This window comes from Buceros rhinoceros, unplaced genomic scaffold, assembly GCF_000710305.1.
Source record: "Buceros rhinoceros silvestris isolate BGI_N320 unplaced genomic scaffold, ASM71030v1 scaffold16143, whole genome shotgun sequence".
Taxonomy (NCBI): domain Eukaryota; kingdom Metazoa; phylum Chordata; class Aves; order Bucerotiformes; family Bucerotidae; genus Buceros; species Buceros rhinoceros.
In genome coordinates, this window is record NW_010401949.1 from 2,111 (window position 1) to 28,633 (window position 26,523).

Genomic DNA, 26,523 nt, shown 5'->3' on the forward strand with positions numbered 1-26,523 from the left:
TTCAAATAACTTCTTTTAACCATCTGTACTAATTGAAACACTGCTTTTTCAGGCAAAGTTGAAAGATTTCTAAATAAGCTTGAGTTTCCATAAATCAGGGAGAAAAAAATCAAAAGGAAATTGATACTTGGTATAGTTCAGCTGTCCTGTCCATGAAAACAGGGTGCTCTTATGTTTAAGACCCTGACCACAAGTGAATCCCTGAATTTTCCACTGGCATTCCTTTCAGGCAAAAATTTCTGACAAAATGCCCCACTAATAATGCTGATAAAAGGTGGTCAGTAAAGAAACACATGTGAAAAAATAATTGGAAAACCTTCACTACCTCTGGCTTTCTTCTTGACGCTGGAAATAACTGCGGACCTCAGTGGAAATGTTGTTGTACCTTTGGCTTGTTCCAAGAGAAAGCGACCGCAACAAACCGAAATGGAGGGTGAACACGTTTTAGTTAAAAGATTTATGCAAGGGAAGAGAATAAAATCCGTTCTTAATTTTGATTTTGCTTTGCAGTGGGGGCGTGTGCGTTAATTAGTAAAACTACATAAAGAGATAGAAAAGTACCAGAAAACACATAAACTGTACTTGCATCTCCGGTGGCCCTTGGTTTTGCATGTCAGACAGCAGTTTCAAGATAGCTTAGTTAGCACTGCTGCCAACTGAGTCTTTCTCATATTATCTTAAAACTTGGTTGATTTACTTGGTTGTACTTTGTGACTGTGAGAGTTTCTCAGCACCTAAGTTTTCCTAATATTTTATAAACACTTTTCTTTCCCAGGAAAGATGAAGCCTAAACAAGTGCTTGCAAAAAACCCCAATGTAGTCTCTTTTCTCAAGAGCGTGCTTTTGGTGGAGGAGTATCTATATAGCATCTTGGTATTTATTGGCCTAAACCAAACTACTTTTCCTTGCAGAAAGTGTTGTCTGTGGTAAATACAGAGGAAAAGTCTGCTTCAAAGCACCAAAATATTTGTCCTGCACTGTTAAACTTTTAAATCTCAGTTGTGGTGAAAACTCTGAAATCCTGATTGTGATTATGTCTCTGAACCTGAGTAAAAATTCATTACGTTTGTTGTGTGATGTCTGTTGTATGACAGACAGCTGCACCACATAAAGATTGTACAGAGCTGATTGCTCAGATTTTATCAGAGTCTCCATTGGCTGCTTGTGGATGCTCATCTGTGCAAATATATCTGTTGTGTAGAGGAAGCTTATGTATAATTTTTTTTAATTGGAGAGAATGCTTTGCTGTTACAAAGCAAATGTAAGAAGACTTACCAAAGTTTAATTTAAAAACTAAGCATTAGGGAGGATGTTTTTTTCTTCCGAAGTCTTTGAACAGTTTTTTCTTTTTTTTCTTATGTGTGCATGATTAGTTAGTTATGTGGGATTAATACAGTGAGAATAAATGTAGCGGCTGCTTCTGCCCTTTTTACTTTAGTTTCACATGCTCAAAAGCTACTTTTATTTCTTCTCCCCTTCCCAGTGATGTGCTGTATTCACTCGTCTTTGGTTCAGAGAGATGAAGTGAAATCCCTCCTAGAAGAGGTTGATAGCACTTGCAAGGCAAGAGAGTGAAGACTTGTCTGATCATTGGAGGACCTTTGCTACTGGTGACAGTACTTGGGCAGAGCACTTAGTTTTGAGTCCCGGTTGCTCCCCTCTGCAGAACCGGGTAGCACTTTCTTTTTAGGAGGTATTATGAGTACTTAGTATTTGCAAGACTCTTCTGAATAGCTTCTGAGGAAAAATAAACTGATCATTCTTGATCAAGCACTTCCATTTTGTGCATGATGTTAATCTTTGCCTTTGCCTGTGGGACACAGGCTGTGAAAAACTCAAGCGTAGGGTTTTTTCACTCATGCATGTGGTGGCTAGACTAGCAAAATGGCCTCTTCCAAATGTGTGCAAGTGACTCATAGCAACTTTTTTACCTTGTACGTGGAGGTACGGGATGTCGCTGTGCACTTCAGTGTCATCGTTTTATATCTTCGCAGAGTTTGGGCTGGCTCACTGGGTCTCACACTTGCAGAAGTTTTTTTTACCCTCTGCTTTAAAACTGAGCTGGTCTGACTAATTTATTTCATGTGTTCTCTCTTTTGATTTTCCAGGATGGACCCCAGAGGAAAAAACGGAAGTCTGAAGTTGCAGAAGTGGACAAGCAGTTAGATATCCTGGCTATTGGTACAGCAGTTGGTAGCATTTTGTTATATAGCACAGTAAAAGGAGAATTACAGAGCAAGCTAGTAAGTAATACACACTTCATGCTACCAGATACTAATGGTTTCAGTCAGTTCATGCTGTTCTGTCTGCTACTCAAAATTAGATGACACTAACCTAATTTTTCAGGTCCTTTTTTTTCTTCTTAGTAGCTGTGTATAAAGATAGAGGTGCAGTAATTCAGGTAACTTGGGAGTCTTCAAGTGGTGCTTTTTCTGTTGTTGGCAGAATGTACGTGTTGAGAAATCTTGGTTTCAGAGCTAATACAATATCCTAAGATGGTGCATAGATTTGTTATTTGGCATTAAAGTTATCAATAATGATGAAATGCCTAACTGGAGAGTTAAGTCCTCCATGGGAGTGTCATATCCTCTATTCCTGCACAGTATTGTGGGAGGGGAGGGCCGGATTGAAGTGCTTGTCGACTCTTGGGAAGGTGTCGAGTTGATGGACTCTTCTGTAAACTTAAGTCCCTTGTGGAAGCTTTTGAGCTCTCTTGGCACGTGATCTTTCTTGAACGAGATTATATGGATTTTTGTTTTGCCTTTTCATTGATAACCTCCCTGTTACTCCTAACTAAGTACCTTGGTTTTAGTCTTGTGTTACATAACAAGAAAAGTAAATCTATATGAATGACTCCAATACTTTGAGATACTTGGGCATGCTTTTGCTTCTGAACTGTTACTTGTATGTAGGGTGATAAATGTGCGTGAGTTTAGAGAAAGCAATGACTTTTAAAAATCATCATATGTGCAAGTGATGCTAGCTAATGCATATCAACCCTGTTTTATGGAGAAACTGTGTTTATGCCTGAAAACTGAACAAAATAAAGATGTCTCAGGTTAAAATTTACGGTTTCAGTTAGTTTGAAAACACTGTCTGCTCTTTTATAGGACCAGGATAGCAGATGTTATGTGGTGATTACTTTGTTTTTTACAGATAGGTTGAATTAAGAGATTATTCCTGCTAGAATAAGAGCTGTCACTTTTAGCTGTCCTTGTTGAACAGACTGTCTTGCTGTGAAGTGTTTTATCTTGCTCAAAGCTAATGTGCGGTTACACTTTTGGGAATAGTCTGAGCTGGCTGATGCTGTTTCAAATAGTGACATTTTATAAACTCCAGGAAATATTTTCATAAGTGATTAAAGGGTGTATTTGAGCTGCAGAGATTTCGGTTGTTGAGAGGTGAATGATACCACCCCTTTGTAGGGTCTGCTGATCTGATGATAGCTGACTCTTCAGAGCTGAGTACAAAGGGAGGGCTGCTCAGCTCTGAATGTACTTAAGCAAGCAGGCACTTAAAGAACTGTCAGCAAGACATCTGTGCTAGACTTTGCGAATTTCATCCTGTTAGTCTTCTTTGGCTGTATGTTTAAAAATAGTGGACAGGACCTTTTTTTTGTTAACTCTAAAGTGGTAGAACAAGTTATAATTCAAATACTTCTGTGTACTTATCAAAATATGAAATATCTTCAACTTCTGTAACCGTGTGTGTATATTGATCTAAAAGCACACTCTCTTCAAATTGCCAGTGATTTAAATTTAGTTCTCGAAAGAGCAGCTTGTTCACATTGTTGGTGTGGGGAAGACTCAGTAGACAAGACTTTTCATTTATTAATGAGTTGACCCTCTTTCCTTCTGTAGGATGGTGGTCATGACAATAGAGTAAACTGTGTGAGATGGCACCAGGACAACTGCTGCTTGTATAGCTGTTCAGAGGACAAACACATTGTAGAATGGAACACACAGACTTGCAAAGTAAAGTGGTAAGTGATGCCCGTTTTCCGCTAAATTGATTTGTACTTGCTTTTGTGTATTTCCTCCCTCACAGGTTTCAGTGAGACCTTGTTGGAAATGCTGCACTCTGCTATCCAGGCTTCGTGCCCATTGTGCACACTTGACTGTTAGATATTATATTTTGAGTTTGGAAGTGGATTTATTAAGGGATAAAAGAGTAATTCTCATAGTTGTGTTTCTTTGTGTAGTTGAAAGACTCGATGAAGCAAGTTAAATGTGCTGAGAGGTATTTGGTTGCCTGTGTGCTAACTTCGGATGGGATGTGGGCTTCCAGTCACTTTAGTGACACTGAAAAATCTAAATTCTGGAAAATATCCTTTGAAATCTGGGGAGGCAAATACTGGAACACCTCATCCCAGTTAAATTGGTTATATGCACCTGGCTTTGCTCAAAGGGCCTTGCTGTGATGATAACCCACTTGGTTTCGCTCACTACTGATGTGCAGTGGGGACTGTTCCACTTGGCTGTCTGAGCAGGCTGCTGCTGTTTAAAGTACTGTTGAGCAAAACAGAGGTACTCGGTGCAGAGTAGCAAGATGTCTTTCTTTTTCATGAAGATTGCTTTCTTTTTAATGAAGTCAAAATATTGCACAGAGCAGAGGAATTGCTTTCCTTGACCTGTTGACTACACTCTAGCTAATGCAGAGCAGTATGCAGCTACACAGTATTAGGATGTTCTTATGGAGTGGCACCAGTAACTTCATACCAGTGATCACCACTGTTTGAACTCCGTGATGCAGCCAGATCTTATCTCACGTTAGAGTCTGTCCATTCAGTCTGTATAGCTCCAGTTTGGCTTTAAGGATACTATGTGAGACATTGTCAAAAGCATTGCTGAAGTCAGGTTAAATAACCTATGTGACTCTCCTCTCATCAGCCAAGACAGCAGTCTCATTAAGAAGGCAATCAGATTGATTAGGTTGAAAAGGCAATCAGGTTGCCATTTGTTGTATAACCTTCCCTGTTGTTTCCTGGATTCTCCTTCTTGTGGATATATTTTGTCTCTTTTTTTCAAGTTGTCAGAAATTTCTCCTGAGCTACGTGGCCACTCAAAATGATAGTGTAATAACGCCAGCCGTTCTGAATTTATGAGTTGCAAGTGTTAGATTTGCTGTTGTGATCCCTAGTTTGATCTTCCTTTGCTCCATCTGACTCTGGAACTAGGTTTGGGAATGTTGGAGGCCTGAGAGTCTTTGGTCTCCAGTGCTTTTGCCTTTTCTGAATGGGTCCCTAGACCACTCAGCAGCAGGCCCACACTTTCCTCAGTCGTTATCTTACTGCTGCTGATCTGCTGTATGTACATGTCCTTTTGTTGGCCTTCATGTTCCCTGTTGGTTTGAACATCAGCTGAACTTTGGCTAATTCTGTCCCTGCATGCTTGGACAATATTTTTATTTCCTGCGTGTAACCTATCTCCACTTTCACCTTCTCTATACTTCTTTTTTTGTGTTTTTGAGTTGAGTCAGGAGTTGCGCACTTGGCCAAGCCAGCCTTCTGCAATAGCTGGTGATTTTCTGCTCTTCAGAACAGACCATTCTTTTGCTTTGAGGAGGTTATCCTAGAGGAGCAACCACCTTTCCTGGGTCCCATTGCCCTTTAGGGAAGCCTCAAGTGGGATCCTGCCAATTGGTTCTCTGAATAAGTTGCAGGGTGCTCTTTTGAAGTCGGGGTCGTAATTCTGCCATTTATATTGCTTGTTTCTCTTAGGGTCTTAAATTCCATTGTCTTGGGGTAGCTGGAGGTTGTCATCAACCGTCACATCTGTGACTAGTTGTTTGTTTGTTTTTTCTCCTTTCTTTCTTTTGAATTGCTGATCCAGGAAAGCACCTTTCATAGTATGCTTGTAAATAACTTGGATCTTGAAAAATTCTTCAGTACTTGCCAGCGATCTGTGGGACTGCTTATGCCTTCCTATGCTGCCCTTCCAGCAGTTGCTGTGGTGGTTAAAGCACTTTAGAAGAACCAGGGCTTGGGATTATGAAGATTAATTATTTCTTTGTTAATTGGACAGTCTGTAGCAGATGCCCACCACGTCACCTTTGGTCTCTCTCATACTTACGTGCAAGTTCTCCACTGGCCCTTTGCCAGTTGTGGAGGAAAGGTCCATGCATCCACGCTACCCTTTTGTGTGTAGATATCTCTCTCCTTTTTGCCTTCCTGGCTTGTCCTTGCTGAAGTGCCTTCCTAAAGGTCCAGTTACTGCAGCATTCCTGTCTTGCAAGCTATCCCATTGTACTTCTGAGATGCCAGTGAGATCAAAGCTCTGACGTTGCCTGTGGACACCTAATTCATGCTCTTTACATGCCATAGCAAGTGTGCTCATGTACAAGCACGTGGGTCTCAGTCATGTTACTTTCTCAGTAAATGTGAGAATTTTTCTGGTCATGCTTCATCTTCCCCTGCTGCTTTTTTTGGGATGTGTGGTTATAAAAGATAATTAGAGGCATTGTATTCTTTAATTTTAAACATGGCAACAACGACAAAATTATTCCTAGGGTGTATAAATTAAAAGTACACTAGCAACATAATATGTTTTTTACCTGAAATTTTTCTCTGACGATTTTGAGTCATACCTAAGGTAAATTAAATTGGAAAGAGTATAAGAAAACAGTTCTCTAAAATTTTATCTAAATTGATGAGACTGGAAGGAACAAATTGTCTGAAATATTTGCTCGTGCCTAATATACCTGTAAGGTTGCTTGCATTCTTTAACACTTGTCAGAACCTGGAAATGAATCCTTAGGTATCCCACAGAAAATTCAGGATGGTTGGTCCTGGGATACAGAAGTGGTGTTCAACTTCTTTTAATTTGCGGGCTTCTAGATGTTTTCTTGTAGAGATATGGACTGCTAGATAGGGAGTTGAAACCAGGTGGCCTTAGGCTTGACTTTCTTAATTATTCTAGAAGTAGTCCATAGAACTACTTCAGGAGGTCTGTGCAGCACACACTGAAACCTCTGGCAGAGGGACAAGCTGTTGGGGAAGAGAGAGTTTCTGAAGAGGCAAGGCAAGGCGTTGGAGAGAGGTAATCTAAAATATTCCGGATGACTTCTCGTTTCTCTGGTTGTATCTTTTTCATGTCTCAAATACTCTGACTACTCAGAGGCATTCTGTACATCTCTTTATGCAGTTTTTGTTTCATGATATCCTGCTTTAAACTCTTACCTATATAAAGAGTATCTAAAGTAAAAACTAATGGATTTTTTGCTGTGTTTTATATTCTGCAGTCTAGTTTAGACTAGTCTTTTTAGTACATTTAAGAATACCTTCTTGGGTTTACATTATTAAATGGTTTGAAATTCTTAGTCGTGACCTTTTCTTCGGAAGGGAATACAGAATCTTGTAATACTCTCTAAGGTGTAACGCTGTTTGTCACGTTCATAGGCAGTAAACCTCACAGCTTCTATGAAATCTAATCAAAAGTGATACAGTAAATGAGCTCTGTTTTGGAAGGCAGGCGCTGCTTGGGCATGGGAAAGTATTTCCAGAGAATCTGTTTACGGTTGGCATGCGATGGGTTGCAGGGTACTTCCTAACTGTAAAGGGCTTGTGTTAATGCTTTCCTTGCAATTTTGTCCTGCAAATAATGTGTAGCTTTTCATGACAACATCTTTCTTTTTTCTTTTTTATATTTTATTTTTTAGTGCTGTGAACCACAGACCTTTAAGGTGAAGTTTATTAGTCAGAGTTGGGAGCAGAGCCAGGGACTGAATGGGCCTTGGAAACTCTGAATTTTAGTGTTGAGAAGGCCTTTCTGAATGGGGTAGTGTAAGCTTTTTGGATTATGGTGCCAAGAGACGTCTTCAAATATTATGGCTCCTCTTACCCTATTTTGAGTGGTAGAGAATTTTGAGAGAGGAATTCAGAACAGAATAGGCAAATATAAAAAAACCCATATTGTTCAGAACTAAATAGCTTTACATTTTTGAATTGCTGTATTTTTGTGTAAACTAGGTTGAAGGAGGGGAGCAGAAACAGAATAACTTCAACCTCATCTTTGACTACTTAATCATTCTTTTTAATACATTTTTTGCATTAAATTTTCCACCATTGTTGATGTGCATTTTGAGATAATGCTAATGAGTATTGTTTTTCCTATTTCTCTGTCTTTCTCCCTTTGTACAAAACCTCTCCAAATTCTAGCAAGTGGAAAGGTGACAATAGCAGTGTCACCTCTCTATGCATCAGTCCAGATGGGAGAATGCTGCTGTCAGCTGGTAGAACTATAAAACTGTGGGACCTGGAGACCAAAGAAGTCTACAGAGTAAGTAACTTTATTAAACTAGATTTAAAAAAAAAAAAAATTCCTCTGGATTGGTGACATTATGTATCTGGTGTTTCTTGATGGGCATCTGAAAATTTCGCTGGGTGTGAGTAGAGAATTGGTGGTTCGGGATTGCTGGAAGCTGTTGCTGTGATGATACCCTCAACTGTGGTTTCAACTTGCTGAGTGTTGAATGAGGACGTTAAATTCCTTGGCTGTGTCTGAGCACGCTACCAGCACCCTTCTGCAAGCCTGTAGCAGAAAGATGGATGCTGTTCTTTCTGGTACTGTTCTGGCAGGAGAACTCAGTTCGCCACAGTGTTAGTTACAGTTGGCATGGGTTTGTGCATGAGCTCCCTGGCTTCTAACATGAGTCCTTCCTTGAAGCCTTCAGGTTTCTTTGCTAAATTTCGTGTAACTGGTGGCATTATCAGTTGTGCTGTTCAAAGAGTTGGAAGGCATAGGAGCAAACCCCTTGTTGTTCCCTGAGCAGGGCTGAGACGTGAGCAAATTACCATGTTTTAGCTGTTCGGTGAATGCAGCCATGTTTTCTTGCCTGCTAGCAGATAGGACACAGCTAGTCTCTGAATCTCCTGGTAATTGCTGTCAGGTAAGTGTTTACACATGTGCTGTTACTGTGGTCTTGTTGGCACATGGCAACTACCATGTATGTCTGCATCCTGTGATGACCAAACCACTATTTACAAAAGTAGATCAAAGAATTTTTTGGGGGTGGGAGGGGATGGGGCACAGCTGAATACCCTTAATGGGTCAGCAGACCTATGTGTTCATCTTACAGTTGAGAATGAAAGTATGAATCTAGTTTCATCTTAAAAGTGTAAACTTATATGGGCAAAAAGAAAAGTGCTTTCTGAACGGTAACAGCAGTACAGGTGGATGTGAGTTATTTTGCATGGACTTTGTTTCAATGAATCTGACTTTTGTTCCTTGTTTAACTTTTAAAATTCTGATAATTATCTGGAGGGTCAGAAAAAGTTTCCTTGAAGTACAGAAATACAAGGAAGCTGATCACTAGTAAAAAAAATAGCTGAAATGTCCTTGTTGACTCAGTAACACTTGAATCTTCCCTAACATTTTGTTAACTAATGTTTTAATTTTTGCCTTATGTCTGCTTTTATAGCAATCATTGAAAGATTTTTTTTTTTTTTTTTTTTTTCCCCTCGTAGCATTTCACAGGCCATGCTACATCAGTGTCATCATTAATGTTTACCACAGTGAAACCTATGAATGAAAATAAGCCCTTTGATGGAATTACGGGGCTTTATTTCTTGTCTGGAGCTATACATGACCGATTACTGAGTGTATGGTATGTAAGCTTTCCATAATTTGGAACTTCGATTATGGTCAGTGTTGAGGATAGACTCAACAAATATGTTCTGAACTCTATAGATAAGCAGAAGGAGCACTCTGGAGAAATGCAGTGATGATTCTACGTGGTGTTTTCAACTTCACTGATTGTTGAATGAAGATGTGAATTTCCTTGGCTGTGTCTGAGTATTTTTCCAGTTGCCATTGGAATCGTTAGCGTATGGCAGGAGCATACTGTGTAATAAACTTCCTTGTTCTTTGCATTTACTGTAGGGTTTATATTAAGTTTTCTTGCTAAATTTCACTTGGGAGTTACTTTGCACTTGGAATTTAGAACACTTTCAAAGCTCAAAGCTGAAATTACAGCATGAATATTTCTGGGTGAGGTAGATACTGCCACAGTTGCTGGTTAATTGTAGGTTTTATAATGCTTTTCAGGTGCCGAGGGTGCTGTTTGTGCTATGGTAAATAATGTGTACTGTTTGTGTCTTCCAGGCAGATCAGATCAGATAGGAAAGAAAAGAATGCCGTGGTGTCTTTCACAGTAACAGATGAACCAACTTTCATTGACCTGACTGTATCAGAAGTCAAAGAAGAGGTAGGAGCAATAATTTGTAATCATGCATGTTCAACAGTTCTCAGTTGTCACATCAGTTTCCTTTTAAGGGTGTAAAGAAAGAAGCTTTATTTGTATTTGGGTTCTGTTATGCAGAGATGAGATCTGAATGCCAATTCACAGATGTAATGATATTTATTACAGGTGCGTTTGTTTGAAATACTCATTTTCAAAGCTACTAAGTGCAAACTCAAGTGTTTTCTTCAGAAATTTTGTTTGTAATAGCAAAAACATCAGTTGTTTCTTAATTGAAACAAGTTAGTAATAAAAATGGTGATTCGAACTTGACAGGAAAAAGACATAAAAATAATTCTTTATAAAAATCCAGTTTGGCTATGCTCCTGTTTTATCTGATCTCAGGTGGCTTTGGCAGTGTAACTGCATTTTGAATTAACTAGCCTTAATGATTTGAAGTAGCAGTGTGCATTCTCCAAGTCTCTTAAGTGCAGCAAGTACAAGTCTTTCAAAGTAGTTGTCTTATGAAAAATGTTTGCGTGTGGAACATGTTCACAAACTGTTTCAGTAATTATTTAAAAACTTTTTCTCCTGCTGCCTTTAGACCCCTTTTCTAAGAATAGTATTTTGTGCTGTGTTTTCTAATGTTTCCAGTTGTGGCCTCTCACTGTATGTATTGGAGATAAGATTCTGTAATGTACACCCATCATTTAATTGCCCAGAGTACTCATATCAGTTTTCTTCCTGAAAGCCTATTTACATCTTTATTGCATCCAGCATGTCTAGAGGCACATGTCTACAGTTTTGGAACTTTGTGGCTTATGATGACATCTGCTACTGTGCAAACTGTTCAAATTTGGGTACATTAATAGTCATACAGTAAAGTACAGTTACAAGTTACCTTTTGCCTAATAATAGTTGTACTAAATATTCCTGAGATGTTGCTGTCTTTGATCTTCCTTACAGATTTAGTTTTATCTTTAATGCGTGTAGTTACTGAAAAAAGTCAAATTGTAGCCATGCAGCTGTCTTGCTATGTCCTGTACTTATAGGAGGTTTGTCCTTTGATCTAATGAAAATCTTTTACTGTGCTTTCTTTCAGCCTGTGAAGTTAGCAGTTGTGTGCAGAGATGGGCAGTTGCATTTATTTGAACATATCTTAAATGGGTAAGTTAGTATTAATCTTGAGGGTGTCTTTGGGAAAGGTCTGAGATTACTGTAAGGCAAAGTTCAGTCTTGACATGCTGCTGCCTTTAAGCTCCTGTAACTGTTCGCAAACCAGATGCCAGCTGGTTCTTTGTCTTGGGTTATTGGACACGTTTCTGGAGAACTTACTTGTTGGGGCTGTGCTGCACTTAGGTATTAAGTGTTGCTTTAGCCAAGATAGTCTGTCTGTACCTCATCTTAGCCATCTGTAAAATGTGTAAACTGGCTGAGTTTGTTGAGGGACTTCCTAATGAAAGGTGCTTAGATGTGCAAAGTATTGAAATGTTTAAGCTAAACCTCTTGGAATTTTTTCATTCCTTTTTTTTTTTCCAGTTATTGCAAAAAACCCTTAACATCAAACTGTACTATCCAGATAGCAACACCTGGAAATGATGGGGACTCCACGCCAAAACCAGTCCCTATTCTAGCAGCTGCATTTTGCACAGACAAACAGTCTCTGCTGCTTGTGTATGGAAACACCTTACAGCCCATCATAGAGAAAGTGGTATGTAAAACTTACTGGAGAGTAAGTTTTTTTTGGATTTTGTAATACAGACTGCATACTGCTCTCAGTTGGAGGGATTGATTTCTTTATAAATTTTTTACTCTTCTGAAATTGTATAACAAGACAAAGCTTATTCCTTCCCCCTTTTCTGGGAGCTATGACTTGCCCCTGAGTTGTTTCGAAAGATGATTTGTATTCTTCTGTTCTTTCAGTTAAAATACAAATTGACATTATTGCTGGCTGTTTCTTGCCACTTGAGCTGTTACTGATTTAAGCCATTGACAGTGTTTTTAATACTGTCACTGTTTACCTGTGTGGTCTTCAGAGACCGTAGAGAGCTGGTAACAGAAGGCAGACGTGCAACGCATCTGCTGTTCTAGAGCGATAAAAAGTTCATTCTATTTTACACCTCTGGAATTTGCTCTCATCTTTCTGTAGTGTAACAAATCACAGGGGTGAATCTGAAATATGTTAACTGGTTTTGTTTCTATCCTTCTAGTCTTTGAACACCACTGAATCCCATGTATGTTTGATAAGAGACATCCAGAAAGTGTTGTCACTTAAAACAGATGTTGCTCTAACAAAGGTGAGCTTCATGTGAAATGCAATTTTGTTGCTTCTCTTATTTTCCTTTGGAAATACAGAACTTGCTGCTCTCTCAAAATGAGATGGAGTTTCTGGATGGGCCGGCTCAGTGGTAGCCATGAGGCACCCATAGCGCTCAGGCAGGTGTGGGTAAAGTGTGCTTCATAGCTGCTGGGTGTCCTAGTCTGCTCTCGCACAGTTACCCTCCTGAAGCTTGTGGCAAGTCCTGTTCTCAGCAGGTCTGCTTGATAGACAGGACAGGCTTATGGTTTCTTTCCTGGTTGAGATCAGTCCTCCTAGAGTCTTGTCAGTTCATACAGCCTCTTTTACCCTGATGGTTGGGGTGAAGTTGGGGTGGCTTTGTTTTAGAGTCCGAATGAAACTTAATGGAGCGTTAAGGGCCACGTCCTTTTGGCTCTTTCTCAAGTTGGCCTTTATGTGTTCCTGCTCCCAGGCACATGGCACCTGGAAGTGTGAGTGACACTTAGGTGGTAACGGTGTCTACTTAAGCCACTTGCCACCATTTTCTCTCATGCTGCCTCCCCTGGGCGTTTAGAGACAGACTATGAAGTTCTTAATCAGTGTGCATATTCAAGGCCTTGAAGGTTTGAAACGCTTGCAGTGTCAGTGAAGTGAGCAGACAGTGCCGTTTTTATTAACCCTCAAGTTACCTACTGGGTCTGGTACTCCATCAGCCAGGCATGGTTTTGTGCTCATTTCTCAGACCTGGAGCTGGTGGGTAGCAGAGCTGAAATGCAGTGAGAGGTGTAGGAACTGCCTGGCATGCAGTGATGATACCCATCCTGGTTTCGCTTTTTGCTGAATTCCTGTGAAGACGTGTTTCTCTTGGCTGTCTGAGCATGCCTTGTGGGGAGAAGGTCAGTGATTAGTGTGAGGAGTGAGTGGAGGAGGTAGCATTTTAACACCACTGCTGTTATACAGTAAACTTCTTGAGTACAAACCGATTTTTTCTACTTTTACACACAGCATATGAAGTTGCTTTGCTCGCTGCAGTAGATCATATTGTATCGCTTCAGTGGGTACCCAGCAGGGCTCCCACAAGTACAGAAGTTTGGGCAGGTACTTCAAAAAATGGTCTGCACAAAAGCACTTAAAAGAAGCGTTCTGGAAATAGCAGGTGGTATTCTTAATATTCTGCAAGTGGCATATTGCCTTACATCCTCTGTGGGTCAGGGGAGCACTTGGGTTATTAGATATATTGCCTTTAAAATTCTATGTCCTTTGTGTTCCTTGAAGATGCATACTGTATCTTGTCTGGTATAACCTGAGGTTGCTCTATTTGTCATTGTGATCATAGTTGAATTCAGACTACTTAGTTCTGTGTCAGAGCAATCCCTGGAAGAAAATTGGTGGGATTGAAGTGAAGAGTAACTACCTTTTACTGTTACATTGTGGTGCTGCTTGATCAGTTCTTACCTTCCAGTGGAAGCTGAATTAAGCTGCATGTGGTTTGTGCTAGCAGACATCCGAGTATTTTTTACTGGGTACAGACACTTAGTTTGATGAGCGTTATGGAACAAGGTTATAAGAAAAATACTTCACAGGTGATTCTAAAAAGTCTGTTGGTTTAGTTAATTATGAAAACTACCTGACTGTTGCTTGAGGTTTTTAATTGCTTTTAAAAATGCAGGATTTTCCTAATATATATGTCAAGAAAATGATTTATGGCAGACTGGTTTTACCACGTGAGAGTGTCAGAATAAAATCAGTATTATAAATTTGAGGAAAGCTAAAGATGTTAGCAATTTATGCAAATGTGGTTATCTCTGTCCACTAGGTAAGGACGCCTGTTGTGAATTCGGACACCAAAATTCTAGTGCCTGGCATTCCGGGACATAGTACAGCTGTCAAAACGCCGTCCTCGGGAAAGGAGAAAAAGAGAAACAAGAGGAAACCAGGAGAGACGGAGGTAAATAATTTCCTTTCTTAAACACAACAATAATGGAGAAACTAGAATCATAAATCATAACTTCTTTAGGTAAACTTCAACTTGTTTTGTTCGGTGTGGAAGCAAGGTTAATGATACAGTCTTTTTATGTGAAAGACACTTTTCCTCTGCTGAAAACTTTTACCTCCTAAGCCCTGTGTGCCTTGCCTATACTTTTGCCGTGTTCCTGCAGAACTTTGTCACGTGCTTGTGACTGTCTCTCTGTGCTAAGGTATATTACTGCTTTTCAGTTAAAAAGTCATTTTCCTTTCTCAGGCTGTTCTCTATCAGTGCGTTAAGAATGTGCAAAATTTCTGTTATTTTCTAGCAGAATCAGAGGGAATGCTGTAGGTTAGGCACTTTGCTTTCAGCTGATATTTCTGAGAAACTGCACTGAAATGACACTGCTCTCATTTACCCTCTGCAGGAAAGCATTGAAGAGCGCCTCGGGGCATTGGATATTGATGTGAGCAAAGTAAAAACTCCAGGTGGCCTTCCACAAACAGATAGCTTCGCAGTACTTTTGGTTCAGGGCTTGGAAAGCAACGATGCAGAAATCTTAAACGTAAGTCTTAGAAGATCATTGTATGCTGTTTAATCTACTTGCTGAGACTTGTGGGGAGCCTTCCAGAAAGCCAGGGAGGCTGAATAGTCAAGAACCTGTTGTTTCTCCCAGATGTGTTTTGCTAATTTGCTGCTCAAGGCAATGGTATTACAAGTGATAGTAGCGGTGTTACTGTGTTACCTACCTTGCTTTCTGAGTCACTCCATGAACTTTGAGGTGCTTCTGTTTAGGATAAATTCATTATGTCACATTTCAGATATTTTACAAGCCATGTTACTAATGCAGCCACCTTCCCTTTAGCTTGAGCAGAAGCATAATCTGTGTTCAGTCTCCTGGGTGCACCGTTCCCAAGTAGATACTGCTTGAAAAATGCATCAGTGACAACAGTTTCAGTTGAAAAGCTTAGTGTTGTGCCTGAACTGGGCTGGGGCAGGGAAATGAAATCTTAAGATGCTGAACAGCAATTACTTGTCATAGATACTGGTGAAAGGCATTTATTTACAGAAGTCAAGCACAGAAAATAGCAAGGGAAATTTTAATGTGCCTGTGATGCTTCATTTCTAAAGTGGTAGGTCGGCTGGAGGCGATGCTCAGAGTGTTTTAGATGGGTTAATGAAGTGTCTTATTTTGAAAGTTGTAGCTGACATGAGAAATAGAACTCCTTTTTGTAGTTAATCTTCTTTTACTTATCTTCATGTTAGCATACAAAGGTAATGGAGTAGAAAAAGAGATTTAAAGCCAGAAATTTCCGATTGTGCTCATTGCTCATACACGTGTTAAAACTGAATGCTCCTCTGATCATATTTTTCCATTTTAACAGAGAGTGCTTAACACAAGAAAGGAAAATGTAATAAAGAACACAGTAGCCAGAATGCCTATACATGCTGTCATTCCTCTGCTGCACGAGGTAAGAGAGACTGCATTTCTTGAACTGTCGCACAATCCACATTTGGTTTGCTTTCTAGCTGGGGAAAATCCAGGATATGTCTCTTTATTTTTACCAATAAAATTGCTTTGGTAGTTTTACATTAAGAACAATTTCTCTCCTGTGTCTCTGATACGCTTTTATCGTCTCTGGCTGAAGCTTGACCAAAGGAGAGAGTGCCACAATCAGAGCTAGGAAGAGCATTAGATGGTGTAATACTATCTTAAATGATTATGTGTGAGAAAGAAAAGGAAGAGGTTAAGCTAAAGCTTGTTTAGTCCATGGCAAACAGTTACCATTACATCTTCTTTTAAACTATTAAAATCAATTATAATTTGAAGCTTGAACAGCAGTGCTAGCCAGAGAAGGTTATATGAGCATAAAGGTGCTACATACTCATGTGAGACAAATCAAAAACAGAGTATGTACTTTCAGCAGTGAGGTTATATAGACCTTGGAAATTGAGAGGCAGTTTCTTTTCTCTTTTGAAGCTCAGAAGCCTGGTTGCTGTTTTTAAGCTTTGTGACATCACTTAGTAAAATTTTAAGAGAGATTTGGCTTCTGAACTGCTTATTCAGTGGTACTAAATAAAATCTGTATTTGGACAGAAATCTCTTAATGACATTACTAGACATTACTTTTAATCTGAACATCGATTAGTTGCTCTTGTTATGTGAATGACATTCTATAACATGAGTTAATCGTTAGATTCGTCTGGTATTTTAATGTTTAACTTTTACTTGTGCTTATCTTAATGGAATTATGCAGGTTTTGAATGTTTAGACTTCTTTTAACACATGTTGTGACACCTCCTTAGACTTAACGAGATGCAGTTCTTCTCTAGGACCTTTGCCAGAGAATCTAAGTGCAAGTGTTTGACTATATAATCTCACTGGATGGAGAGATCCTCATGTAACTGTCTTCTCCAGATCTTGAGATTCGTTCTAAGAAATAGCCTTTACTGGATATTACCTCCACTTGTTTCCCCAGCTTGTCCACCTTGTAACAGCTGCTCTACTAAGCATTACACAGAGACATGTAAGCATAGGGATTTCCTTCTACTTACTCCTGCCAGCTTCAAGTTTCACTGCATATATTGCCTGTTAAAGACTTCCAGTTTACTGTAATAATCAAGCTCTGCTTCTGCAAGTTACCAGCCTGTGTGTAGGATGGTAGAGGCAGCAAAAAATTCTCCAAAAAATCCTGAAGCCTGGCAGTGGTTAATCCTAGCAAACTTCAAAAGCCTGGAGATCTTTCTGCTCCAATATTGGGGCTGTCTCAGGGATGTAATGTTGGGTTTTGAAACTCATTATGTGTTTGTTAATTATTGCTGGTTGTTTCTCATTCTAGCTTACAAAGAGATTGCAGGGCAACCCATACAGGTAAGAGACATTTCAACTATGGTTTAACTCACCTGAAACTAGTATGTGCGTTATAGTCCCTCCCTCCACCTATGTGAATGATTTCTACAGTAACTGTAATTAAACTGCAGTGCCTTGCGATGAAAAGTTCTCACCTGACAGAGGGTGCAGATTGGAACTTTTATTAAGGCAGTGCTTTGTCAGGAAGGCTGAAGTGAAATTAAACAGGGAAAAGGATACCCAAAATAAGCATGGAACCCTGAGCATGTATGTGAAGTCCCAGAATATTTATGCTATTGACCTGATCAATATGCAACATAAAATAAGATGTACAGCTTGTTTGGTTTAATTATCAAATATATTATATTTAGACATCTCTTGGTGTTGTATTTAATAACAAAACCAGCTCTTCCGCATCATGTTATATTGCTATAAAGATTCCTTTGCTGAGACTAGCTTAATGGTAGTGTTTGGGGTTTTTTTAATAAAAATTTCCTTGTTGTAGGTTAAGAAAAAAGTGGCATGCTTTTACTCCCTGAAACATCTCATAAAAGATTGCAGAAACACAGACCCCTGAACATGTGTAGTTCAATCCCTCACTTAGATGTCTGTTCTTTTCCTAAGAAATAACTTGCATAGCTGTCTCATCTGGATAGCCAAACCGTTATATTTCCATTTGCATTTATCTTTCTTACAATGAAGGTGGGGCACTTTCTATAGAACTGTTTAGCGTCTAGAATATGAAATGGGTGTTTCCCAGCCAGTATCTCTTTGCTGTAATTTATTTTTCTTTTCCAGTGCCTCACTAATGGTTCGATGGCTGAAGTCTGTTTTTACCCTACACGCATCCTACCTTTCCACAGTAAGTATTTTGTTAATGCCAATGGACGTAACTAAAACTAGATTTAAATGCTGAACTACCTGTATGTTCTTCCTTCAGGAGGCTTTGTCTCCTGCTCTCCACCATATGGCAGTGCCCAAATCAATGGACAGAGGGCTTCTGCCACTTCTCCTGTATTGCTGCATATTAGTTATGAATTGTTTGTGTTAGTCACTCATGACATAGTTATAGTCATCCCAAAGTCAAACCAAGATAAGTTATGACACACCTGTGAGAGTTAGGGTACAAAATTACTGTCAAAGAGTAATCTAGCCTGTGTCGCTAAATCTTACAGAAATATATTTGCCTTGCTCTTGCAGTGCTCATCTTGAAACTATCTTGGGTGTGGCCAAATTTGCAGGGTAAAGGAGTTGACAGAGTAGTAAGTCATGTCCTAGCTCCTGGATTGAAGTCCAGCCTTACCTTACAAGGGATGGATAAAGCACTTTTGCTTAGTAAAGGAAAAGGCCTTTTGGTACTGTTCGTCTTTTCTCCCATTCATTAGACGATTGCTGTGTGTCAGAACTTGCACATGTTGCTGAGGCAGCATTTGTACACCGGTATATATTCGGTTCCAATTTACACAGCTTTCTGAATAGTGCTTCAGCACCTGCTTGCAGCAGTGACTCTGGAAAGGAAAAGTAGTAGAATTGCCACATTTTAAAGTAGATGATGCTTCTAAACATGGCTAAATGTTTATTGATCAGACTGCAGGCGGTTTCTGTGAACCCTCAGCACTCCTTTTTGTCTAGAATAATGCAAGGATTGTTTGCCCCAAATGTACAAATGTAGTTTTAAAATTTTGAAACAAGACGTTTGCGATGTGTTGGTCAGCAGCTTAATTTCTCTTCATCTCCTCCTTCCAAGTTGCCAGACCTTATTCCTCAGCTGGGAATGCTATACCAGTTAATGGAGAGCAGAGTAAAAACTTTGCAAAAGCTTTCCCGTCTGCATGGAAGACTTTTCATTCTTGTCACCCAGGTGAGTTCCAACTAGGTATGATGGAATGTGCAGAAGTTGTATTGCTTGCAGGCTTAACCACCTGTTGTGATTAAATCTCATGGGAGTTGTAATTGGGAACTTAATACAGCTGCTGTACAGCTACGCTGATAGCATTCAAAGCAGCACACTTAGTTGACTATCTAGTCAGTCCATGCCTGCTGGAAGTGTTACCCCCTTTTTCCTGCCAAATGTGTTCACTAACCCATAGTATTCTAAAGGGTGATAAATAGGAGGTGCTGGCCCACCTCAGAGAAGATGGCTCTAAAATTTTATTGTCCTTCATACTTGTTTAGCTGTTAAATTACTAGTATAAATGAACTAATCTGTGTTAAACTTGATGCAGACTTGTTTACGTTGTTACGAGTTTTCCTGACTTCTAAAGTTGGAATATATGATTGCACCTACGGCTAATCTGCAAATTCCATTCAGGTTGCAGCATCAGAAGCAGTTCAGGATGTAACCGAGGTTAATCAGACTGCAAAGCTGGTATATGAGGACGGTAAGTGCTGTGTGCTAGGTGTAGCTCAGCCCCTGAACCGATGTGACAGTTGATACTTGATGGCTGTTCATTGTGTTCCTGTGCTTATCTGCTGGGGTTCAGTGTGCAGGTAGAGAATTTTTGTGGGAAGTCCATGACAGGAGGGTCACTGGTTAATGATAAGGACCTTTTGTAGCTGACTGTTGCTTCCACACCCCGCACCCACCCCCCTTCATTTGTAAGTTCATTATGCTGCTTAACTGGCCACCTCGAACTGCTAGTTACCTTTCCTTCCACTAAGGCAGATACAGTCAAGGAATGCACTCCTGCATTTGTTAGCAGGACGTCAAAGTCGAGGATATAAGTGTGTGTGCGTGAACGCTGCCAGTTTTCTTTTTTTTTGCTACTACAACTTCATACTGTATGATCGTAACAGAAGTGACTGGTGTTCTTAGGAACATCAGGTGTTCCTAATTGATGTTGATCAACCTAATCTTCAGGTAGAATTAGTTTTAGAATTGAAATAGCAGAGTTTGGAGACGTAGCAGCATGTGGGGCTGGGCTTTGTTTGCACAATGACATTTTAAAGTCTCTTCTCCAGATTGAGGGATTGTTTTCTCTTTGCAGAATCCTCGGAGGAGGAAGGCTCAGATGATGAGATGATTGCTGATAAAGACTCTGATGTAAGTGGAGTTGGATCAGATCCTCTCCTCTGTTTGCTTGTAACAGAAGTTGTGTGAGTGCCAAAGGTTCAAACATTCCTGTTTATTTTTTCCCCAGGAAAACTGGGATGAAGATGAAGAAAAAGAGGAGCAATCTGATGAACAAGAAATGACTGTTGAAAAGGAAATCAATGGTGATTCTGATTTGGAACCAGAAAATGAAAGTGAAGAAGAATAACAGCACGAAAGAATAATTTTAACAATTTAAACAAATGGGCCACCAAACTCTCTAATTCTGGATCATGTTGCTGGAAGAAGAGCGCAGACTCACGCACGGCCCGTGCAGAGGCACGTGTGGGGCACCGTGCAGTTCTGAGTCCAGAATGTTTAACCATGCCAGCCTTCTCTCGCCCTATTTCCCTGCGCTTACTTATAGAAACATTTCTTCCACCTCATGGTCAGATTATGCCTGTCATGTGGACATGCATTTGTATCTCAAGTGAAATAAATCTGCCACCGCTGTTTGTGTGGTAAACTTGGTTCAGCTTTACATTGAATTTGTTTCAAATATCCAAGGATCAAAGACAACTGATCTGTACCTTCTTTCCATGGCTTTGGTTAGCAGTAGCAAGTGGGCATCCTGCTACATTTTTTTTTAAAAAAAAAAAAACCAAAACAGAAAAAAGAAAAAAAGATATTTTTGTAATATTTAAATTCTCTACAGAAATTCTCTTCTTTGCCCCATCCTCCATTGGTTTAGCCATGCTGTGGCGATATCTAAATGCCAACCTGACTTAAAAATGGCTTTTCTTTTTTTAACATTTGAACTGAAGACTTTTATATGTACAAATCAATGACTTTTCTTGTGCTTCAAAAGGACATCAGAACTATCACTGGCTCCTAATTTTGTTTTAATGGAGGCTGTATATAAGTTTAATGCTAACCCAGGGGATAGACTGTTGAATTGCGATGAGGGGTGTAACACAGAGAGGTGAATACGTGTGAATGTGTCGCGCACAGCTATACCTTTATTACGAGTTTTTAATCTCAGTGGCAGAATAAGGACAACTATTTGCTCAGCTAATGGAAGCTGAAGTGGTGCAAACATTTTTAAGAGCAAAACAAGGTAAAGGTTTGAGCCATCACCACTATAATGTACAATAATATATTTGTCTATAAATGGAGCTGTTGCAACTAAATACCACCCTCTTTGTAAAGTGAATAAATATACATCTCCTTTACCAAATACCTGTCCTGTGGTGTTTGTTGAGAGAGACCTTAGCTACGGGTGGTGGTGAAGAATGAAATGCTCTTTGTACAAAGCAGACTGCTAGTGGAGGAGGAAGCCGGCCTAAAAAGGTTGCAGTGTTCTGCAAAGCGTGTGTCGTTACTGATTTCTTGGCTCCCCACGTTTCAGTCTTATTCGCTGGTTTGTCCCCTGCTTGGGGACTGCATTGTGGTTGCAGTGTTGTCTGGAGGTGTAGGGAATTGTCATTGATAAAGCTGCAAGAGACGTGTTCTCTCTTTGGTGAGCTGGAAGTAGAACAGCAGCAGTTGGAGGCTTCCAGTTTTTGGAGGGTTTTAACTGACAGTAAATTAGTGTCTTAATAATTGATAAAGCGGGGCTTTTTGTTGCGTTTCTGAGATGCTGTGAAAATGAATGCAAACACCTGTGTGCTGTTTCTGCTCACACCAGGCACCAAATGAGGCTGAACTGATGTGTAAGATTTTAACTGGTACTGGTGTTATTCCATGCAGACAGGCTTCAAATCAGGCAAAAGAGGGATGTGAATGAAAGTCAGTTCGGGTGAGTGCTGGTCTGCTGAGCTTTTGAAGTGTGGAGCAACAGAAGGAGCAGCTGTGTTTCGCTTGTGCAATGTCTGCATGTATCTGTGTGGCAGCCTTTCGCAAAGCCGAAGCAGGAGCCCTGGGTTGGTGTCAGAGAGCAGGCAGAGTATCTTGTTGGCACCGTTTGGGTGCTGGGAGTGGTGGCATTGGAAAGTTGTCACCACTCCCTGTGGCACCTTTAAGGTAGGCATCGTCTCTGTACATCCTTCCAGTGCACCAGAAACCTGTTCCAGGAGTGGAGCTGAGGGAGAACCTGGCAGCAGGAAGACGTGGATTTCGAGAATTTTGTTGACTTTGCAGTCTCCCTGACACTTGAGATTCTGCAAACCTGTTTCAGTATCGGGCAACGAGCTGGCAGCAGGGGTACAAATTCTGATCTCCTACTGCGGTGTTAGGACAGCTGGATCACACTCCTCTGAGCCCTCTGCCTGCACCACCTTCCAAACAGCTGTTCTGTGTGAACCTTTGGGTATGGCAGCTGCAAGCAACTGGACTGGTTGGTCCAAAAACCATGCTCACCTTAGAACTGATGGCTGACAGTTCGGTGCATTTTCTGATTTTTAAGACTATTTACCTGCAAAGCCAACGCTTTCAGCCAGCTGATGACTAAGCTGTTTTGTGTCTTTGTCTTCCAAAGATTGCAGCATAGTCGGGAGAAAGAGCCTGGGAATGGGGTCCTCCCTTGCAGCCCTAATCCTGGTAGTTTTGGAGCAATGAAGAGAGTAAGGAGGTCAGACCAGCAGCGGAGGCTGGACACAGGTTTGTGTAAAGAGCCCAAGGTGTGGCCAGAGCAAGCCTCTGTGGTCAAGCAGTTAACAGATCAGTGGGGTGGGAACTCAGAGGCGTACTTTTTATTTGCCTTACTAGGACCGTGTGCAGCATGTAGGTGCGTACTTACCGTTTGTCCAGGCACCACTGCACAGCAGAAGGGATTTGTTTTCCTTGCTGTTTTCAGTGTGGTGGTGACCTTATTTCCAGGTTACAGAACTGAATGAACTTGGCCAGTGATGAGGAGCGATACCACAGGTGGCCAGGGGGTGTCACACCAGCTCCACAAAAATTCCTCGCATCACCAAGATGCAAGAGCACCCTCTGAATTGCACCTTTGAAGGTGGCGTAATCGCATTGCTGCTAAATGCATCCTGCTGTAAGACGATTCTTGCCTCTTGTTATGGTCCTATTTCCAAAATGACTTAGTTCTACACCAGGACTTGGTGCAAGAGGTGCTTGCTTTTTTTCTTGTTAAATATTTCAGTGTTTCATCTGATTATCAGAAGTTTGGCAGGGCAGTGAGAGCTGCCCATCTGGGACATGCACCTGTGTCTCTTAAAGGTTCTACTGTGTAAGGACTCAGAGTGTGGATGTTTTGCTTGTGTTTTTTCTGCATGCTATGGGAAGAAATGTAATTTTTTTGTCATTGTTGGAGACAGGATAGAGGAGGAGGAGGGCATGGAAAAGGAGAAAAGAAGGAAAGATTTAGGATGCACAACTAATTCTTAAAGTCCTGATTACTGGGAACATCAGCGTGTAGACATTTGAAAACTGCACGTGAAAATTACAGAGGTGGTGTATAGCTTGACAGCCAAATTGTAGTTTAGGCTGTCTGGTGATGAAACAAAGACTGGGTACTATACTCACCCTTCTTTGTGTGGGAGGGAACTGTCTGGTGATAAGGAAAACTAATTTTGTGCACAGCAGCGTGTAGACATTTGAAAACTGCACATGAAAATTACAGAGGTGTATAGCTTGACAGCCAAATTGTAGTTTAGGCTGTCTGGTGATGAAACAAAGACTGGGTACTATACTCACCCTTCTTTGTGTGGGAGGGAACTGTCTGGTGATAAGGAAAACTAATTTTGTGCACAGTTTTGCCCTTTGCCCCTTTAACCTGTGCATACACCAAGATTGAGAAACTCATCTGCGGCCTTTGGGGTGTTGGTTCCTTGCTCCCTGGAAGGAGGGGGCTGGACAGAGATGACTGCTGCAGACACTCTCTTTCCTTGCAGGTGTGTCCAAACTCACAGCTGTGGGACCATGATGAACCATCCAGGAGACTCTCTGCTTCCCTGGTTTGTAGGAAGGACAAGTATTTTGTGAGTTAATTTGTGGTGGGCAGATTAAAACTTCAGGTTTGCTTTAGAGAGCGCAATGATTTACCCTGGAAGGAAAAATTCCTACATCTCCAGTCTGCTAAACGTGAGTGACTGCTACTTTGGCTGGTTGACAGGTAGCTATACCCTTCCGATTTGGGATTGGATTTGGGATCAGTCTCACCATCTCCTCCTGGCATGTAGGTCCCTGAGCTCTCTAGCGGGTTGTGCAGAGCACCCAAAGTCACCGGGAGGGTTGCTGGAGCTGTGGTTTGGAGGTGATCTTATGAAGCAGATAGCAGGTAATATTAAGCTATGGGGTCTGGATGCCTCAGCCCTTACGTTGTGACAGCTGTGGTGTTTCTCATTTCATTTGGACATCTGTGAGGGCTTGTTTTGACCTGGAGATTCCTGTTGAGGTTACAGAAATACTGAGTGAGAAGTCACTGCACTTGGACAAAGGAAATGACTTGCCAAAATGTGCTTGGTTGTTGCCAGCGTGATTGTTTTTGACTCAACTGCTGCCTAAAACATAGTCTCTTTCTTGGGTCTTTCCAAAACTGCCTTATAGCCAGCCCTTGCAAAATCAAGAAGATAAAGAAAATCCTGCTTGAAAGAGAGCCTGGGCCTCTGCATGAGGAAAATTTTGTCCCAAGTGCCTTCACCTCTGCTGTTTTGGCAGCAAGATACAAAATTGCTCAGCAAGGAGGTAAGTGAGAGAAATGAGATTTGTGTGAGTGAAGCTCATGTTATCTAGGAGGGGAAGTGAAGTCACGGGCAGACCTGGAGCCTATCCAAAGCTCTTCTAATCATGGAGATGGGGTTAACTAAGTTATTTCAAATATCTTGGCTCAGTAATAAGCACTATAAGTTATTTAAGAATAACTTAAGGAATTAATGGTGCATTTTGTCCTTGAGAAGAAAATATTTCCCTTAAGTTCCATAGAGGCTTTGAGGTGAGGTAGTGGTCTCTAGGTTCTTCTTGTAATGGTTATTGCACACACAAGCTTAGGTCCCCCTTGATCTCTGCGTCCGTGAATTGGAGGGTTGTTTGCTTTTGTCTAATGTGTGTTAGCACCATGATGACCCCTGCTAGAAACTGCAGGCAGAAGAAATGCAACCGTCTGTTTGGCATCCAGAGTGCTTGTGTGCACAGGAGGCTTTGGCTGCACATCCCTGGATCTTCCAAAGGCGCCCGCTGGAGTGATGATAAGCCAGCCAGATGCACAATGTGCTGAGCCTGTAAAAGATGGGAGAAACTAGTGTTTGCGTTTCTACACAATTAAAGCCTGTGTGGAACAGCACTAGGTGGCATCCAGGTCCTTCTTGGTGCTTCCAAAGTGTTGCCAGTAGGAAACCAGGCTGCACACGCTGGTGGGATGATTAACATCCCCCTCCTGTGTCCTGGGGCGAGGCCAACTTTGTCTTCACACCGCGGGTCAGAACCACAGTCCTCACTGCTCTTCATGGGTGATCTCCTTTCAGTCCGACGGTCTTTTAGGAGAAGTGTGTATTGTCGTGGATGTAAGGTTGTTTTTAGCTCAGAAGTCTCAAAGACTTTGCTTTTCTGGAAGCTTGAAGTTTGAACTGAGATTTCAACACAACTTGGAAACGGTACATTTGCAGGAGGAGAAATGAATTTTGAGCAGACTAATAGCTTGATGCAAAAAAAGGGAGAGGGTGAAGTGAATGATAAGGGAGGGAAAAACTGAAGAGAAATTTTGAAGTCTTTTGGCTGTTTTTTGGGGGGAGAGTCTGAAGCATTTTATTTTAGTATTGTAATAGAACTGCCGGCTATTTCTTTGGACTTGACTGTTTTTAAACTGGCTTTAATATTTTCATTTAATCTCCTTTAGGTACTCATTAAACAATCTCCGGTTACGTCAGTTTTGGTTTCTTCTGAGTTCGGGTTTTGGGTGTTTTTTTTTTTTTATTTTATTTTAAATTCAGGAGTATTTAAGCCATCTTAAATTCAGATTCCAACCTGAAGTTCTGGTTCCTAACTCAGTCCTGCCAAGGAACGCTGCTGAGGGGTGGTGCAGTGGGCAGCAGTGCGGGTGAAATCCTGCTCCAGAACTTCGCACCAGGTGTGATGTTCTCAGTTTTGTTGTTCAGAACTGCTCTGGGAAGCAGTGGTGTTCCTGGAAATACGCACATTTCAGCATTTACAAATGGCTGTGTTGATAATGGTGCTGTTATCCAAACTATTTTGGGAAAAGAACCAAATATCAGATTGCTTCTGTTACTGGGCCAGGCAGTGAAACAGCTAATACACTGTCAGAAAGGGGAATA

At 40.8% G+C, this 26,523-nt stretch overlaps 1 protein-coding gene across 1 annotated transcript; it reads left to right on the top strand.

Annotated features, from left to right (window-relative positions):
* Positions 1-2,108: 2,108 nt before the first annotated feature.
* On the top strand, positions 2,109-20,962 carry WDR43 (WD repeat domain 43; the record flags this gene model as incomplete). The annotated part of the gene is made up of 17 exons (XM_010132473.1): positions 2,109-2,243; positions 3,861-3,982; positions 8,156-8,276; positions 9,464-9,603; positions 10,101-10,203; positions 11,279-11,343; positions 11,716-11,887; positions 12,387-12,473; positions 14,271-14,402; positions 14,848-14,985; positions 15,806-15,892; positions 17,261-17,292; positions 18,070-18,133; positions 19,019-19,132; positions 19,583-19,652; positions 20,259-20,314; positions 20,412-20,962. Coding segments are annotated over 17 exons (1,758 nt in total), but the record flags the coding sequence as incomplete, so codon positions are not given.
* Positions 20,963-26,523: the final 5,561 nt, after the last annotated feature.